At 42.7% G+C, this 17,319-nt stretch overlaps 1 protein-coding gene across 4 annotated transcripts; it reads left to right on the top strand.

The window, feature by feature from the left end:
* The first annotated feature begins 4,634 nt into the window (after window positions 1-4,634).
* Window positions 4,635-16,682, top strand: LOC125545139 (putative LRR receptor-like serine/threonine-protein kinase At1g06840). Of its 4 annotated transcripts, none has more exons than XM_048709019.2 (21): window positions 4,635-5,058; window positions 5,984-6,085; window positions 6,517-6,664; window positions 7,239-7,310; window positions 7,661-7,732; window positions 8,800-8,943; window positions 9,036-9,107; window positions 9,219-9,290; window positions 9,615-9,689; window positions 11,015-11,083; window positions 11,317-11,385; window positions 11,452-11,523; window positions 11,677-11,763; window positions 11,844-11,912; window positions 12,960-13,456; window positions 14,118-14,270; window positions 14,580-14,866; window positions 15,054-15,105; window positions 15,317-15,567; window positions 15,790-15,924; window positions 16,086-16,682. In XM_048709019.2, the coding sequence occupies exons 2-21, from the start codon at window positions 5,986-5,988 to the stop codon at window positions 16,434-16,436; spliced, it is 2,847 nt and encodes a 948-aa protein (XP_048564976.1). In that variant the 5' UTR covers window positions 4,635-5,058; window positions 5,984-5,985; the 3' UTR covers window positions 16,437-16,682. The 4 variants fall into 4 exon arrangements, with proteins under 4 accessions (XP_048564976.1, XP_048564974.1, XP_048564977.1 ...); XM_048709017.2 differs by lacking the exon at window positions 4,635-5,058 and adding an exon at window positions 5,785-5,863; XM_048709020.2 differs by lacking the exon at window positions 4,635-5,058 and adding an exon at window positions 5,852-5,870.
* Window positions 16,683-17,319: the final 637 nt, after the last annotated feature.

Genomic DNA, 17,319 nt, shown 5'->3' with positions numbered 1-17,319 from the left:
CGGTTTATGATTAACATCATAAAACGGCCCTTGGGGGCTACTTGGGCTAGTATTTCAACTTTGAATCAACGAACAAAGGGAGATGAAAATACCTCATATCACTCCTTCATCAAACTCACCAAACCGGCTTCATAGTCCCGGTTTGAGTGAAGACGGTTCAAGAAGCCAGAATGAAATTCTTCAGCGTTGAGATGAGCATAATTCGATAAATCACTACTCCATTTGCCTTTTTCTCTAGCAACCTGTTCTTCCTTGGCACTATGTTGAGCCAATATTACGGGATGGCCAGGAGAGCTGTGGCCCATTCCTGTAATGATAACATCGTCTCCTTGACCTTCAGTGTTTTTGGCTGGTGATAATGGAGTCTCAGCATCTCTCACCGGACTAGCACGGTTTGGCTCGGCCGGTTCAGTGTCAGGCGCGGCAGGTTCAGCGTCCGTTGGTTCATCCGTGTTTTGGCCTTGAAGGGACGGGTCGTTAGAGGCGGCTTCAGGATGAAGGCCCTCCGGTTCACAAGTCTGGTCTGGATCACCTCTTGGTTCCTCTTCAACAGTGGCTGGGTCTTCGGGTGGATTGTTGACCCGAGATTTCTTGCTGGGTCTGGCTTTGGCTCTGCAGACAAAATTAAAAGGAGGGTTAACATTTTATTCCAGATTTACAACACATTGAGATGCAAGATTGCAAAGCTTACCCAGCCACAGTTTTCAGAGGGGGAGTTGAGTTGCTGTCGATTCACCAGAGGATGAGGGAGGTGTCACCTGATAATTGGAATCAGATGGATTAAGAGGTTGTCTGAAATAACCTACCTTGGGATAAGAATTGTCAGGAGTAGGAGAGACCTCAGACCGGCGCTTCCGAACCGGGGTGTCAGGTAAACCGGTTGAAGTAACCTGTTGGCCACTGTGTCGGGTTGTCCGACGAGCTTCATGCTGCTGAGTCTTCAAAATAAATGTTGGATCCAAATGAGCAAGAGGATGAGAAAAGCTTACTTTCTGGACTGCTTGACGGGTTTTTTGTGTTGTCTTAGAGTCTGAACCGGAGGAAAGGGTAATTACCTCTACATCATCAGCTTGACTGCCTTCTGCATCCTCCTGAGAAAGATCATTGTTAATGAGATGCATGAAAAGGGAGTCAAGTGAGTCAAGTTCTACCTCAACTTCCGGATCATCAGCATCATCATCAAGTTCCATGTTAATCCGGTCAACCGTTTTTTGTTTTGACGTCCGTTTGACGGCTTTGGTTTTGGGGCGAGAAGGTTTGACCGCTTTATCCCCAGTTGGCTTTACTGCTTTTTCTATGAATTTCCATTCCAGACAGGATCATCACCCTGTACATACATATGCAGAAGAAGGATTAAAAGTTGAACAAATTAAAGACATCAAGGATGAAAAGGAAGTATAGTACTTACATCAGGCGGTCTGTTCTTAGTATAGAAGGGGTTCAGTCCGGTTTGACTACAGACTACTTCCGTTTCATTCAAAATTTTCTTTACACTTTCCGTGACCTCTTCATCGGTCACCTGAATGTTGCAATGACGTTGTGGGTCTTCAACATCACCGGTGTACTCACACATTAAACCGGGGCGCCGGCTTAGCGGCAAGATGCTCCAAGATATCCAACAGCGCACGAAATCAACGCCTGTTAAACCGTTGGCCATGAAAGCCCGGAGTTTCGCGAGTTGAGGAGCATATTTGGCCCTTTCTGTAGAGCTTAAGCGTTGCGACATTGGATGGGTGTTGGAAAGCCGGTGATCACGAAAGCCTGGGAGGGGATTCTCATCTTCAGGAGACATATCTCTGCAGTAAAACCAAGTCTGGTTCCATTCCTTAGGATGGCTGTGCAGTTTGGCATGAGGAAATTCAACTTCTTTATGCTTCTGAATTGAGACATCACCAAGTTCAGTGTTGGGGCCATTTACAAATTCTGTGTGCCGGTTTAGGTGAAAGAAGTCCCAGAACAGCTCGGCAGTTGGTTCTTCTTGTAAGTACACTTCACAGAAGACCTGGAAGTTGCATAAATTGGAGACCGAGTTGGGTCCGATATCTTGAGGATGAAGTTGGAAACTGGCAAGCACATCCTGGTAAAACTTTGACCCTGGTGGTTTGAAGCCACGGCACATGTGATCAACAAAGACAACCACCTCACCCTGCCTCGCGGTTGGAGGATTTTCTGCCCCTGGGACTCGCCATTTAATTTCAGTTTTCTTAGGCAAGATGCCGATGCTGACCATATCGTTCAATTGTTCCTCGGTGACCCGGGAACGAGCCCAGTTGCAAGGGGTAAATTGCTTGGCCATTGTGGAATAAAAAAGCTGGAAACGAAAGGCTAGTTTATAAATCACTCATGATGACGTATAAGATGCAATGGAGTAAAAGATATACTGAGTTATGAAATTGCATAAATCAGAGACCAATGAAAAAATGGATAACAAGGCAATACCAGAACAGGGGTACCCAGACACTGTTAAACCGGAGTACAACTATGGAGGTGAAAGGCTCCTCCGGTTTATCAGAGGGCTAATGGTATAGATTGCTTATACAAAGTTAAACCGCCTATATTGGTGTGAGGGGAAACAGTCTCACATGTTTATATAAATTTTTTAGATCTAAGGTATGATAGAAATTGGAAAATATTCAGGTTCAAGATTCAGGTACTTAAACAGTTCAGTAGATCCAGATAAGTTGTTCTTGATATAAAGAGGGAGTTTAATGAGGAGAATACGATTATGGCTACAGTCGCGCAAGAATAACAGATCCAGCCTAGCCTCGAATGCTACAGATAAGAAAAGAGAGGAATATCACTGAAGTTTTCGATGAACTCCGACAAACAGTGAAACCCTAAAAGATAAGATCTGGGGTGGAAGTAAAAAAAGGGGTTACCAGTGTCACAAGAACGGCAGAGATACACTGCGGTTTTCTGGTTCGATCAGGGTGATGCAGCGGCCGACGGCGAGGCAGAGGCGAGGCTTGTCGACGGCGGCGGCGCTCAGGAGCAGAGACCTCGCGAGGAAGAAGAAGGGACGAAGGGGTAGCAGGGAAGAAAAGAAAAAGGGTCCCCTGCCCCTATTTATAAGGCGCAACGATGCAACGGCAAGTGCGGGAATCGAGGAGCTCAAAAAATGGATAATAATAATGGTGTCGCTTCGATGACTAGATATACGTTAATGAAGGTAATCTTCAGCATTAATGAAGATGACGTCACGACAGTTTACCCCGATCTGAGAAGATGACGTCACGGCGGTTTACCAAAATATGAGAAGATGTGGAAGACGAAGTTTTTACTAAGGATTGACATGAAACCTGTTCAAATCAATCTAGGGCCTAATGTTGGGGATATTACTGCCGGACGTAAATCGGCCAGGAGTAGCCGGATTAACTTTATGAAGATTAGAAGCCCATGAAGATGTGAAGATGATGGCGCTTTATGAAGGCCCAAGGCCCAGAAGTGAGTTAAGGCATGTAGATGTAAACCGGCTTAATCATGTAACTTGCTTTGTAAGATAGGAAGTGTAGAGACCGAACCGAAAACGTTTATGATCCGGCTTCGGGACTCTGTAAACCGACGGGCGCCACCCATGTATATAAGGGGATGACCCGACAGCGGTTCAAGGGACAGACAACAACTCGAGAGTCAGACAAAGCGGATTCGCTCCCTGGCCTTCGAAACCCAAGCAATACCAATCACAACTAGACGTAGGCTTTTACCTTCATCGAAGGGGCCGAACTAGTATAAAACTCCCTGTGTCCCCTTGTCCGGTTTAACCCCTTTAAGCTAACCCGTTGCGATGGCTCCACGACTAAGTCCTTTCACAAGGACATCTGCCGTGACAAACCCACGACACATGGAGTGGTAGATATTTTACCCCGAGATGGAGGCGCAACAACAAATTAAAAGGAGACTCCCAGTGCCGGCGGCGAAGCGCTGTCTGACGGTCGGTACACCATGAATCCCGAGTTTGGTGTCGACCGGAGCATAGGCTAAGGGAGTCGTCGGGGCCTTCGTTGGGCAAAGGGAGAGCACCGACATCAACGAGGCATGAGGATTGACATAGACCCCGTCTTTAATTTACTTTATCAAGAACACTTTAGTCCTTATTATCTTTTAAACATGAGAAATAGCAAAACGATAAAAGATTGCAATCAAAGGACCGCTTTCCCGCGCCTTTTTTTTTGAGCGGTCTAAAACGTGAAGCGACACAGACCCCTTCTTTAGTTTACTTTTTTGTACTGCAGAGGCACAATTTCCCCGCAGTCCGCAGTGTAACTTTTGTTGCACCGTTGGCCTCACCCACCACACCACCAAATCAAACCCGTCCGTCCCATCCCAGGAACAACCGTGTGGAGCGCAGCAGCGCTACTACTAGTCAGACCGACCAGGGTCAGCATCGCAGGAAAAATCACCGCGAGCGGAGCACCACCAACCAAAACCATGGCCCAACTCGTCCATGTCGGATGATGGCACGGGTGCGAACGGGAGAAGCAACCGCAACCGCAACAATCCACCCCGCCACTTTCCCCCTCGAGGAAATGACGGATTTGTCCGGGCGCACGCGGTCCCGGCAAGGGCGAGGCAATCCAGGCTTCCGGGAGGGTTGAAAGTCCAAGCCATATCGGCACGAGCCGCAGCGGTCGCCTACCCGTTGAACCGCGGCGGACGCCTCCTCCCTCCCTCCTTCCTCCCTCCTCGCGCGCCACCCCGACGCTACCGTAGTCAATAGAATAAAGCCGCGCGAATAAACTACTGGCGCTGCCGCTGCTTACTAGTAGCACCAGCAGTGGCACCGGTCAAGGCCCTTCGCTCCTCCTCCCACCTGTTCGTCCGAGCTCCACGCCTCCACCAACCCACTCGCTCGCTAGCTCACCAGCCGCTGGCCGTGCCGCGGGCGCCGCAATCGCCAAGGGGCGGGTGGAAAGCGCCGCTGGGCGGCAGCAACAGTGGCTTACAAAAGGCGGAGGCCCCCCCTTTCCCTAGCGGCCTGGTAGCAGTCGCCGTCCGTCCGCGTCCGCATTTGCTCGCCCGCGCCCGACCTCTCCGGTCGCCGTCGCCGTCCTCGGTCAGGTATCCATCCGCCCGCCCGCACGCCCGCCGCTCCTCCTCCTCCTCCTCCTCTGTGCTGTGTCGGCCGAGCTGCGCTGAATCAATTCAGTTCATTTGCTGTTTGTTGGGAGCGGGGTTTGAGGAGATCCATGGATGGGGGAAGGAACCCACTGATGGTAGAGACCGGTTGGTTTGTTACTGTCTCTCTTCCCCTCTGCGATCCTTTCTTCGCGATTTTTCTGCTGGGGAAAGGAACCCACTGATTTTCCGGTCGCCAGTTCGCTTAAGTTTTTTCTCCTTCAGAGTAAAGTTTCAGTCTGAGGTTAAGGTTACAGTTTTGCTTCCCCTCTCTTCTTCTGTTCAATTCATTCATCATGGTTTTCTTGGTTCCTTCTCCTTTTTGGATTCTCGTACTTTTCCATTTCCACCTTCCGTTTCCCAAAGGTAATCTACCCGTGTGTGTAAACTGAAAACTGACAAAGTAACTTTGGGAGATGCCGGTGATACCAGGGCCAATACTTTGCGGAAACGTGCATGCTCTTGCCGTGACAAAATCCACCTGCTTTTATTAGTCCTTTATTTACCACCCACTCTGTTTACCTTGTGCGCATACGCGTCATCGACCTTATTAGCACGTCGGCTCCAAGTCTGGATTGCTGATTAGGATGGTCTTGCTGTCACTGTCAATGCTTAAATTATCTTCACCCGCGGTGTTTAACAAAGTGTTAATAATATGCCAGTTGCCTTATTATTCTCCGGTCAATGAAAGAGAGTTGCTTCATTTTGATCAACCCTCCCTCCGGGCCATATAGCAGAGTTGGGTCAGGCACGTTGTTAGTATTTCTTCTTAGAATCCGATTCTGTCGAAATGCTTTCGCAACTTGTTTCTTTGGAGGCATCAATCTTTTGCCACTGATACCAAGTTGCTCCTAATTCTTTTGTACAGGCATGGCCAGCTCTGGAGGGTTCCGGTATGCGGCGATCCTGCTTGTTTTGTGCATTCTCCATGTGGACGTCGTAAGGGGACAAATCACTCACCCTACTGAAGGTAACCTCTCTAGTTGTTACTTGGAAATTGCTCATCCCAGAAAAGAATTTGAATTGGCTCCTGATTGGTCACTATCAGCTTATTGGAGCATCGGATCTACATGCCTTGCCTGTGCAGATTTAGTTAGATTTATTTGTTTGTATGTTTGGACATATTGAAAGTATCTTTGAAGGGCTCATTCTTCTCATCCTGTGAAGATTCCACTTATGCGATGTATACTCCACTAGTATTCAGTTATGCTGATGAACTAATCAAACTAGTTCACAGACTGCACCTAGCCATACATATAGCTCTCAGTGATACACATGTCATTCCAGTAGTTACCTAGTAGCCTAGTGGACATAAGTTTAACTATACATGGTGGTTTTTGTTGAGATCACATATTAATATTATCCTGCTGAAGATTAAATAATTGTCTCTCTTACATGCAGTAAGTGCTCTCAATGCTATCAAAGGCAGTTTAATTGATCCTATGAACAAGCTGAAGAAATGGAATAGAGGAGATCCATGCACATCAAATTGGACAGGAGTCATCTGCCACAAGATACCCAATGATGCATATCTTCATGTAACAGAGCTGTATGATTGACACACCATCCTTATTTATATCGCACTTTCGTTTTTTCTCCGCCATGGTAATGGTTAGCTACCCAAAAAAAAAAGTATTCTGTGTACTTGTACAGTGAGCCCTCTGCTGAAGCAATTAATCTTGCAAGTCGTAACAAAGTGCTGCTCACAAATAATAGCAACATGCATAAAAAGAGCTCCCAAGTTAAACTGTAACTGAAATAGCAATCACCGTTAGCTAGAGATCTTCCACATCTCCAATTTGCTTGCAAGGATATTTTCTTACTCCAAAGAATATTACACTCAAACTTTATACCAAACCTTACAAGTCACCAGGTTCCCCCAATATTTAACATTGTTTCTAGCATTATCAGTACTGTACTCCTCTTGTTTACTGTTTCAGACTAAGTTTGCAATTCCTGGTCAAAATAGTGGTCATTTGCTGATGCTTTTATTGCTTTAACCTATTCCGGGTCTTAAAATCTGCTTGTTATTCATTTATCTATCATTTCTGTATAATGCACAATATAATGATCATGTGTCATATTCCCTTCTGCTTAATAATGCATACCTTTTGCCCACGTAGGGAGTTGTTTAACATGAATCTTTCTGGAACTTTGGCACCAGAGGTTGGTCTTCTGTCTCAGCTGAACAAGTTGTAAGTATAAAAAGCTGCTAACTGAATTTAGTGCATTCAAGTGGTTCTTTAATATTACCTGAAAAACAAAACATGTTTTCCCCCAATATTGCACCTCATGGCCTCCACTTAATGTTTTCTTGTTGGAAGGGACCACTTCATGTTTTTTTTAATGTAAAGTGGCTTTTGAGCAAGGCTCAAATTCTCTGGCAAAATAAGCTTACTAGAGTGACATAACAAGACAAAAGAATTGATAGATCTTGTCCCATTTGAACTGTTTCTTTCTTTATTCTGCATCTATGCTTTTCAGGCTGTGCCATTAGGTACCCAACATATATTGAGCTAACTTCTATATTTTTCTGTTTTGGAAGGGATTTTATGTGGAACAATTTGACTGGTAACATCCCGAAAGAGATAGGCAATATCACAACACTCACTCTTATGTAAGTTCCTCTTATCTAAACTAACTTTTGTACTCTTTTTTTAGTATGGATATGACCACGGTACTGTTTATCTTGCAAGGTTACAGAAGTTTAAGCACTGAACCCTGCATGTTAAAAATGGCACAACATTTACCGTCCTTTTCTCCATCAAAACAAAAATATAGGCCCATGTATCTGATTCAGCATTTGGGGTTAGCATTTGTGTTTTGGTCTCATCCTTTTTTATTGTTTACACAGGCACAGTGGTTCAATCTTCTATATTTATTAAAAACCCCCAGTAGATGGGCTAAAACAACGTGGCTTTGGACTACAAAATTGTCATATTCATATTTTCTCTCAAATATACGTGTACACTAGCACTGAGCCCATGCGTTGCTACAAAACCAGAAGATAGTGAGTGGCATGGATGATCGTTGGGGAAGCATTTGTGTCATCAGATCACTGCATGGTTCCAGTGAGGGAAAATAAAGCAAAAGGATGTGGGGGGAGTTGCAGACAGCGATGCCCCGGAGCAACTGAAATGGCCATGTGAGAGCCATTGCAATATTTGAAGAGAGATGAATTTCCAATTTTGAAACAGGGGGGGGGGGGGGGGGATAGGGGAAGAGATACGGCACGAGGAGTGGTTGGGTAAGAAAGAAGGTAGCAGGACGTATGAGGTCTTTCGTTGCGTTACAATTAAGTAAAATTGTTCGCTCCCGTATGCTACAGTATACCCCATGGAGAGTTGGTTGGGTGGAGGGCTCGAACCCAGAGAAGTATTTTTAGCTGGTGTCTCATCCTGCATTTGTTTAATTGTGCAATTTACATGAGTGTTGGTCCCGCATGCGAGTAAGAACACAGTGTAGCACATCTTTGAATCTTCCCTCGTCTTGTGGCAATATTTGTTGTGTGGGTTAATGTCCTTACTCTTCTATATTCACTTTTATCCAAACATAAATATGTGCTACTGTCTAGTATTTTTCTTCAATTCTAGCATGGAAGATGAGTAAAAAAATTCGGGACACAAGTAAACATTCATAACCCTTCGTAAAAATATTCACTGTTGCTACCTCATTTTTATGCAGAACTTTGAATGGTAATCAACTATCTGGTTCCCTACCAGATGAGATTGGCTATCTCCAGAAGTTAAACAGATTACAGATTGACCAAAACCAAATATCTGGACCCATACCTAAATCATTTGGTAATTTAACAAGCATGAAGCATTTGTAAGTTTCAGGATCATAATCTTCTCACTTTCATTCCTACGCTGCCTCTTATTTAAGCATTGTTATAATTTTGACTCTTCTTTTATCTCTAGTCACATGAACAATAATTCATTGAGTGGGCGAATTCCACCTGAGTTGTTCAGATTGCCTGTGCTCCTTCATCTGTAAGTGGGCCTCTGTTTTTATTTTGAGTTCTGAGCTTTTTTTTTCTCCCTGTTATGCATTATTCAGCATGAGTTTGTGTTTTAAATTGTCTCATACTATTAACTGTGCAGGCTTGTGGATACCAATAATTTATCTGGGCCTCTTCCTCCAGAATTAGCGGATACACGTAGTTTGAAAATACTGTAAGCCCATCTTATATACCCAATGAGATTTCTTTGACATAGAGAATGTGTTCTGGTTTCTCTCAGAGAATATATGTATGCTGGTTGCCTGATGGTTACTTTAGTTTTGCTCATCTGAGGTGATTAAATAATGCTGCAAATTTCAGGATTATATTTGATATAACTTTACTGGTGTATTAAATGTCATTTAAATCTAATTTATTCTGCCTACTAAACAATAACAAATATTTTTCTCACTCAGAATGCTTCTCTCCATTAAGATTAACTTGATACTGCTATCAAGCTAATAACATGCATTTCTTATCTGCATTTTTCTACTTCTAGTCAGGCTGATAATAATAACTTCAGTGGAAGTTCCATCCCTGCTGTATACAACAACATACGGACACTTTTAAAGCTGTGAGTACAACACCTTTCTTCGTACCGTCCTATCCTTTATTTTCGTATTTGAGTAAGATGCAGGGGACTGCATATCATACATAATCATATTAAGAAATATGCTTACATAGGTAATCATAAGTTGAGTGAAGACAAACTTTGTTTGAAATGTATGTGTCGAGACTTGAGATATGAGTAAGCCAGAACCATATCTGTGCACTGAGTCTTCAGGTGTACTAGTGTACTAGAATCCAAATTAGCACCTCCGGAAGTATTGAAAAACTCCAATGGAGAAGTCGGTAACACTAACACAACCTGCATCTAAGCTTGTACTCAAGATCTTATATAATCACGGAGAAACAAAAAGGGAAATCATGCTATGGATGCTGGATAGTACTAAACTAAAAGTTCTTCTGGGTATGTACTATTCTTAGCAGGATTTGTAGTTTTCGTTTCTCGATGTGGATAATTCAGATATGAAAAACTGAGGCATGGTAGATGATGTCTTCTGTGTCTGTTGTGGAAAACTTTTCAATTTTTTCTTGACTTTTAGACATGCTAATATTTTGGGCATCATTTAATTAAGAAGAGAAGTTTTCTAGTTACAAGTTGTTTGGCTGTGTGGATTACATGATGCAGAGGCCGGGGGCTATCCTCCTCGAATTTTTTTTACAAGAGCTGTGCAAAGATATGCCAGGGTCTGATAAAAGGGAATAAAGCATTGCTCTCATGGCAAGCATAGTAAAGGCTACTCTCATGGCGGTTCATGAAACCGGTGGTGTAATGCACTCCGCCAATGCTCGGTCCCCACCATGATGTCTGAAGCCACTGCCTCATATCGCAGTTCTTCCCCTGGAAGATCCTCATATAGCAGCCAGATCAGGATGCACTCGGCCACATCTCTAGAGATCTCTATGATTGTAGTTACATAGGTTATTTTGTTTCTCTCGAGGGGCAAGCGTTTGGATGGACGTAGTTTCTTTTGGGTTTGTTGAGTTCAATAAAAAGTACTCCCTCCATTCACTATTATAGTAGGATGTTCTAACTTTTTTCTGTTTCGGACGTATATAGACGCATTTTAGTGTGTTTGTCCACTCATTTAATTCTGTATGTAGTCCATATTGAAATATTCAAAACATCTTATATTTATGAACGGAGGGAGTATATCTCAAATATTTGTGGAGAAGTGCCTATCCAATTAGGCCCTATTGGATAGGGGACTTTTTCCCAAATACCTAATATTTTCATTTTGTATGAACTGAATCTCAATAACGTGCATTCTCTATCATACTTAAATTCAAAAATGGAGACATATTGAAGTTCATAATCCTTTTTCATCTCCCCAGGAGTCTTAGGAATTGCAGTTTGCAAGGAGTTATTCCTGATCTAAGTGGCATACCTGACCTTGGCTATTTGTAAGTCCAGATCAAATAAATGCTGCACTTCATTTTTCATTCTTACTGTTTCTGACCCTACTATCAGAGATTATCCTTTTTATTGTTAGTTCATAGCACCAATTTTGGAACAATTGCTTTGTCCAGAATATGTTTTCTAAGTAATTATCTTTTAATAAGAAGATTAGTCATTCAGCTTATGATATCTAGGAGATTATTCACATCTCTTTGCTAATTCTGGCATCCACCTGCAGGGATCTTAGCTGGAACCAACTGACAGGATCTATACCAACTAATAAACTCGCTTCAAATGTCACCAAGATGTATGATGCTCTTAGTAACTTTTTATACCTTTTAAAATAACCAAATTAACTTATATTTTCTGACAGTGATTTGTCGCATAACTTTCTTAATGGAACTATTCCGGCAAACTTCTCCGGGCTGCCTAATCTTCAGTTCTTGTAAGTAACTTGCTTTTCTGCTTAGTGAAAAGATGAGTAAAGCTTTTGCACAACCTCTAAAAAGATCGGTCCTACTTTACAATTACAAGTATGTCTGCCAGCACTACTTTGCTATTTATTTTGTTAGAGATATATGAAGAAGTCATTTTACAGGTCATTTGAAGCGAACAATCTCAGCGGCGCTGTTCCATCGACAATCTGGAGTGGTATCACTTTTACGGGAAACAGAAGCCTTCTTCTGTATGATACTCTTTGTGTATGTACTTTCTACTAATCTGTTTGTGGTATGCATGTGTAATGTATTTTCTCCAATAATGCAGGGACTTCCAAAACAACATCCTTGACACTATTCCAGATGCATTTGAGCCTCCAAAAGCTGTCACTCTACTGTATGTTCTTTGCCATGGAAAGTTTCGTTGACAGTTTGCACTTCCTGCACATGCATACACATAGCCCAGGTTCAGCTGTATAATTTGTTGGGAGTATGGAAATTTGATTGCTACTAGCTAGTGCAAACCTATAAAAGAAACGGATTCCTAAAAAAAGATCCCTCATAAAAGAAACATTAAGGTTAGTAAATATCAAATAATACGGACAATCCGTTCACAATACCCCTTCTAACCCGTGACCTTGCCAATGGGTTCACATTACAAGCCGGAACTTTGATTTGGTTCAGTTTACTCCCCTGAACTCAGAAAACCGTTCACAATACCCCTTCCTTCTCAATTGAGAGTTTTATCTGTTTCACTCTGGTCTCATGTTAGTCAACAATGCCACGTCAGATCCCCCCCCCCCCCTCTCCACTATCTACGTCATCTCTTTTCTCTCGTAGCTAGAATTCTTTTGAAAAAATCGAGTTGTGCAGGAAAATTGTAAACATTCCAGTAAATCAGAAATAATTCAGTGACGAATCTGGTAAAATTTCAGCATAAATTGACTTAAGGTTCGAGAGAAATTTGTGAGTTCCAGTAAATCAGGAATATTCAGTGACCAATGTGTTAAGATTTAATCTAAACCTAACATATGGCTTGAGTCCACGCAAAAAAAAGAATGGCTTGAGAGAAACCTTATGTTTTAGTTCGAAGTTCAATTTTGGGTCCAAAATTCAAACTGCACACAAAAAATTGAAAAATGAAGCAGTAATCAATAATAATTCAGTTACAAATTTGTGAAATTTCATCTCAAATTTTCATATATTTTGAGAGGAACCTAGTGTTTTTGTTTCAAGTGCGAGGAGGGAGAAAATAGATGATGTAGCAGAGAGGAGAGAGAAAAGATATGATGTGGCAGAGAAGACATTGAAAAATCTGCTGAATAGTCTGAAACCGGTCTGTTGAGAAGGAAGGGGTATTGTGAACATGATCAGAGGAGCTTTATAAATCAAACCATTTCTCTTTCTGGTGTGACAAATAACTGTTACCATCATTGTGCTGCAGGCTTTTTGGAAACCGCGTATGTGACACTTCTAATCCAGCTCGAGCAGCCGGACTTTGTCAACCCACATATATAAACGACGCACCATCTGGACATGGGCCACAAGTTAGTTTGAACTGCGCTCCTTGCCCGACGGATAGAAATTATGAATACAGTCCATCATCCCCTATACCTTGTTTCTGTGCTGTGCCTCTGGGAGTTGGATTTCGGCTGAAGAGTCCAGGGATCGCAGACTTCCGCTCCTACAAAGAAGCCTTTGAGATCGACTCGACCTCTGTATTGGGCCTGAGTGTTTACCAGCTATACATTGAGCAGTACACATGGGAGGCTGGTCCAAGGCTGAATATGAATTTGAAGTTATTCCCAAATAACACTAATTTATTCACGATATCGGAAGTTATGCGGCTCAGGCAATTACTTGCTGGATGGCAAATTACTCTATCAGACACTTTTGGTCCGTACGAGCTTCTCAATTTCACGCTTGGTTCCTATGGAGATGGTATGTAAACTTCACTTTGCACCAAGGGATGCCATTTGTAATTCTAACATACTAGTGTGTTCCTTGTCTGTATTTATTTTGCTAAGGCAGGCAATGGGATATTAGCAGAACTTCTGTTGCTGTTTATATGTTAGTAGAATTAGAAATCCATGAACTATTAACTGATTCTCCTAGCATATGGAATAATATGCGTTATTATGTTATTACAAGTGTTTAGCGCTATTATGTTAAATATTGATAAGTATTGCATGCAACATAATAATATTATTATTTTTGCCTTCATCTGGCCTATGTGCCATGAATTTTATGGTGTTTTTATTAAGGTATTTTTCATAACATGAATGTTTGAAAGTGGGCGTACCCTTGTTAATATCTCTAGAATTTCTCAAAGAACGGTCCTTCACGAGGCGCTTCGGAAGGTAAGGGAGATTGAGGAATTTAGGATCCATACCCTAATATGTTTCCTAACAGATGGTAGGACCCTCCATGGAAATGAAAAATGCTGAGATTTTGTCAAAAGGCATACTAACTTAATGAGGAATTAGAGTATATTTTCTTATTTTAAAATTCACCACTCGATGCTTCATACTTGCACTGAAATACTCCATCCAGTTCTATGATCCACTTGTTTACTGTTTTGCCTCTGTTTTTTTCTTTGCAGATTTTCCAACTGTGGTGTCATCAGGTTTAAACAAGGGCGCACTAGCTGGGATTTTGGCAGGAACAATAATTGCTGCTATCGCAGTTTCAGTGGTTTCTACACTTTTTATAGTGAGAAGACGCTCAAAACGTCGAACAGTTTCGAGGCGGTCATGTAAGTCGGTATATTTGTTCAACAAACATAGCTTTTCATGTGCTGTGTATTAAAACCTTGTTGTCTGACAAATTAGAAATTCCTTGCTGCTTTATCTGGTCACTGGTGCTTAGGAGCATCTTTATTTTAGTAGGAAGTTACCCTTTTACAGTCTTTTTGTAATACTGGAAATTGTATTTAAGCTGTGAATTTATCACATCATTTCTGACTTGACCTCATCAAAATGTATTCCATGGCAAGTAAACTTTGAAATTGCAGTGGACATTAAAATTCAATTCACAGCATCTGAAGAAGTTGATAATTTTGCAGTACTGTCGAGGTATTCCGTCAAGATTGACGGTGTGAGATCCTTCACATTTGAAGAAATGGCTACAGCAACAAATGATTTTGATGATTCAGCTGAAATTGGTCAGGGAGGTTATGGAAAAGTCTATAAAGGAAAACTAGCTGATGGAACAGCCGTTGCAATCAAACGAGCACATGAGGATTCTCTGCAAGGTTCAAAGGAATTTGTCACAGAAATAGAATTGCTGTCAAGATTGCATCATCGTAATTTGGTATCTCTGATTGGCTATTGTGATGAAGAAGATGAGCAGGTGTGTCTCAATTTTCGTATCATTTACATAGGATAAAATATAGTGTTGAAATTCTCTCACAATCCCGCACATTTTGTTAGAACAATATATTGGTTATGCTGTGCTAAAGATTTGGCGAGCTTATAATATATGGAAGAGTATCTGCAGATTGCAGTAATTGTTGCTCATAAATGATTGTGTTTTGCAGATGCTGGTGTATGAATTCATGCCAAATGGCACTCTACGTGATCATCTTTCTGGTGAGTAGGCGGGAAGTTGCACATTCAAGTTTTCTTAGCTTCTTTTCACCCCATATAACCATCTTTGCATAGTTGAAGTCGGTCATTATCCCAGCCCGTCTCCCGGAATTTATAGTTATTGTGTTTATCAGTGATGCATGTTGGTATATCGTGTTCTTTTGTTTGATCGTTGATAAATTAAAGTCCTAATATAATTTAACACCTCCTGCAGCAACGTGTAAAAGACCTCTTAACTTTGCTCAGAGGTTGCATATTGCACTGGGTGCTGCAAAGGGAATCCTCTATCTACACACCGAGGCAGATCCTCCTATATTTCACCGTGATGTTAAGGCCACCAACATTCTATTGGACTCCAAGTTCGTAGCAAAGGTGGCTGACTTTGGTCTTTCAAGGCTTGCTCCGGTCCCGGATATTGAAGGAAAATTGCCAGCTCATATATCCACTGTTGTTAAGGGCACCCCAGTAAGTCTCATTATCAATGTACCAAGATCTTATTTGCAAAAACAAAAAAAAAAGTACCAAGATCTGCACCTACAGTAATCTACTTACTGCTGTTCCATGCCAGTTGCCACACAATAGGAAACAGCTGCGCATACTTATTCAACTTTTTTTTCGCATCGATACTTATTCAACTTGTAGTGTGCAAGTTTGGCTCATCGTATCTATCCTGTTTCCTTTTGCCAGGGCTATCTTGATCCAGAATACTTCTTAACTCACAAATTGACAGAAAAAAGCGATGTGTATAGCCTTGGTGTTGTGCTGCTTGAACTATTGACCGGGATGAAGCCAATCCAGTTTGGTAAAAACATCGTTAGAGAGGTACGGAGGTTCCCGCCCTGATCCGTATCTAATGTACAGTTCAATTTAACTGTTTGCCATCTGCAAACAGGGTACATAGCCTTACATTTTAGCTTTTGAGAATCTTGTTTGACCGTTCAGTAGTTTTACTAGTGACCTATTTAACCTGATCCTCAATGTAGGTGAACACAGCTTACCGATCCGGAGACATTTCTGGAATCATCGACAGCCGAATGTCCTGGTGCCCTCCGGAGTTTGCCACGAGGTTCCTCTCGCTGGGCCTGAAATGCTGCCAAGACGACACCGACGCAAGGCCTTACATGGCCGAGATCGCCAGGGAACTCGATGCCATCCGGAGCGATTTGCCCGAGGGAGAAGATTTCATGTCTGTAACCTCCATGGAGATAAGCTCCTCAGGCACGCTGACCCAATCTACGTCGAACTCCTTGATGACGACCACCGGGGAGCATTTCGATATATCCCATGCCTCCAGCAGCGGCGTCCCTTCCAAGATGGCGATGAATCCTCGCTAGCGTCGATGCACTGATGTTCTTCGCTTTTGTAAATGGGTGTGGGCAGTAGGCGTGTAAGTAATAGCTTTGTAGAATTAACGCTGGTCGGGCCTGCCCGTCGGTTTCTTCCTCTGTACATGAAGTGGGCGTTGTTGTTGTTGTGTGTTTGAAGATCAGGGGGTTAACTTATTGTAGGAGGTGTATTTGGTAGGCACTGTTGACGAGTGCGGACGATAAATGCTAACTAATTCTTTTCAGCTATGATCATATATATTTTTTTTTTCGAAAAGGGGGGGCACCCCGGCCTCTGCATCAGAACGATGCATACGGCCAACTTATTATAAATAAAAAAGTTGTAACAAGGTCTGAAAGTCTCTGTCGGTGTCAAAACCGGCGGATCTCGGGTAGGGGGTCCCGAACTGTGCATCTAGGCCGGATGGTAACAGGAGGCAGGGGACACGAAGTTTTACCCAGGTTCGGGCCCTCTCGATGGAGGTAAAACCCTACGTCCTGCTTGATTAATATTGATGATATGAGTAGTACAAGAGTTGATCTACCACGAGATCAGAGAGGCTAAACCCTAGAAGCTAGCCTATGGTATGATTGTTGATGTGTATGTTGTCCTACGGACTAAAACCCTCCGATTTATATAGACACCAAGAGGGTTAGGGTTACATAAAGTCGGTTACAATGGTAGGAGATCTGAACATCCGTATCGCCAAGCTTGCCTTCCACGCCAAGGAAAGTCCCTTCCGGACACGGGACGGAGTCTTCAATCTTGTATCTTCATAGTCCAGGAGTCCGGCTGAAGGTATAGTTCGGCTATCCGAACACCCCCTAATCCAGAACTCCCTTAGTAGCCCCTGAACCAGGCTTCAATGACGACGGGTCCGGCGCGCAAATT

Source organism: Triticum urartu, chromosome 3A, assembly GCF_056163025.1.
Source record: "Triticum urartu cultivar PI428250 chromosome 3A, HENAU_Tu73, whole genome shotgun sequence".
Classification (NCBI taxonomy): Eukaryota; Viridiplantae; Streptophyta; class Magnoliopsida; order Poales; family Poaceae; genus Triticum; species Triticum urartu.
This window is presented reverse-complemented; position numbering and strand designations above follow the sequence as displayed.

Coding starts and splice junctions, on each gene's coding strand:
- LOC125545139 (XM_048709017.2), top strand. CDS start 5,800: ATGAAAGAGAGTTGCTTCATTTTGATCAACCCTCCCTCCGGGCCATAT. Junction 6,086..6,516: donor AATCACTCACCCTACTGAAG/GTAACCTCTCTA, acceptor TCTTACATGCAG/TAAGTGCTCTCAATGCTATC. Junction 11,386..11,451: donor GCTTCAAATGTCACCAAGAT/GTATGATGCTCT, acceptor ATTTTCTGACAG/TGATTTGTCGCATAACTTTC.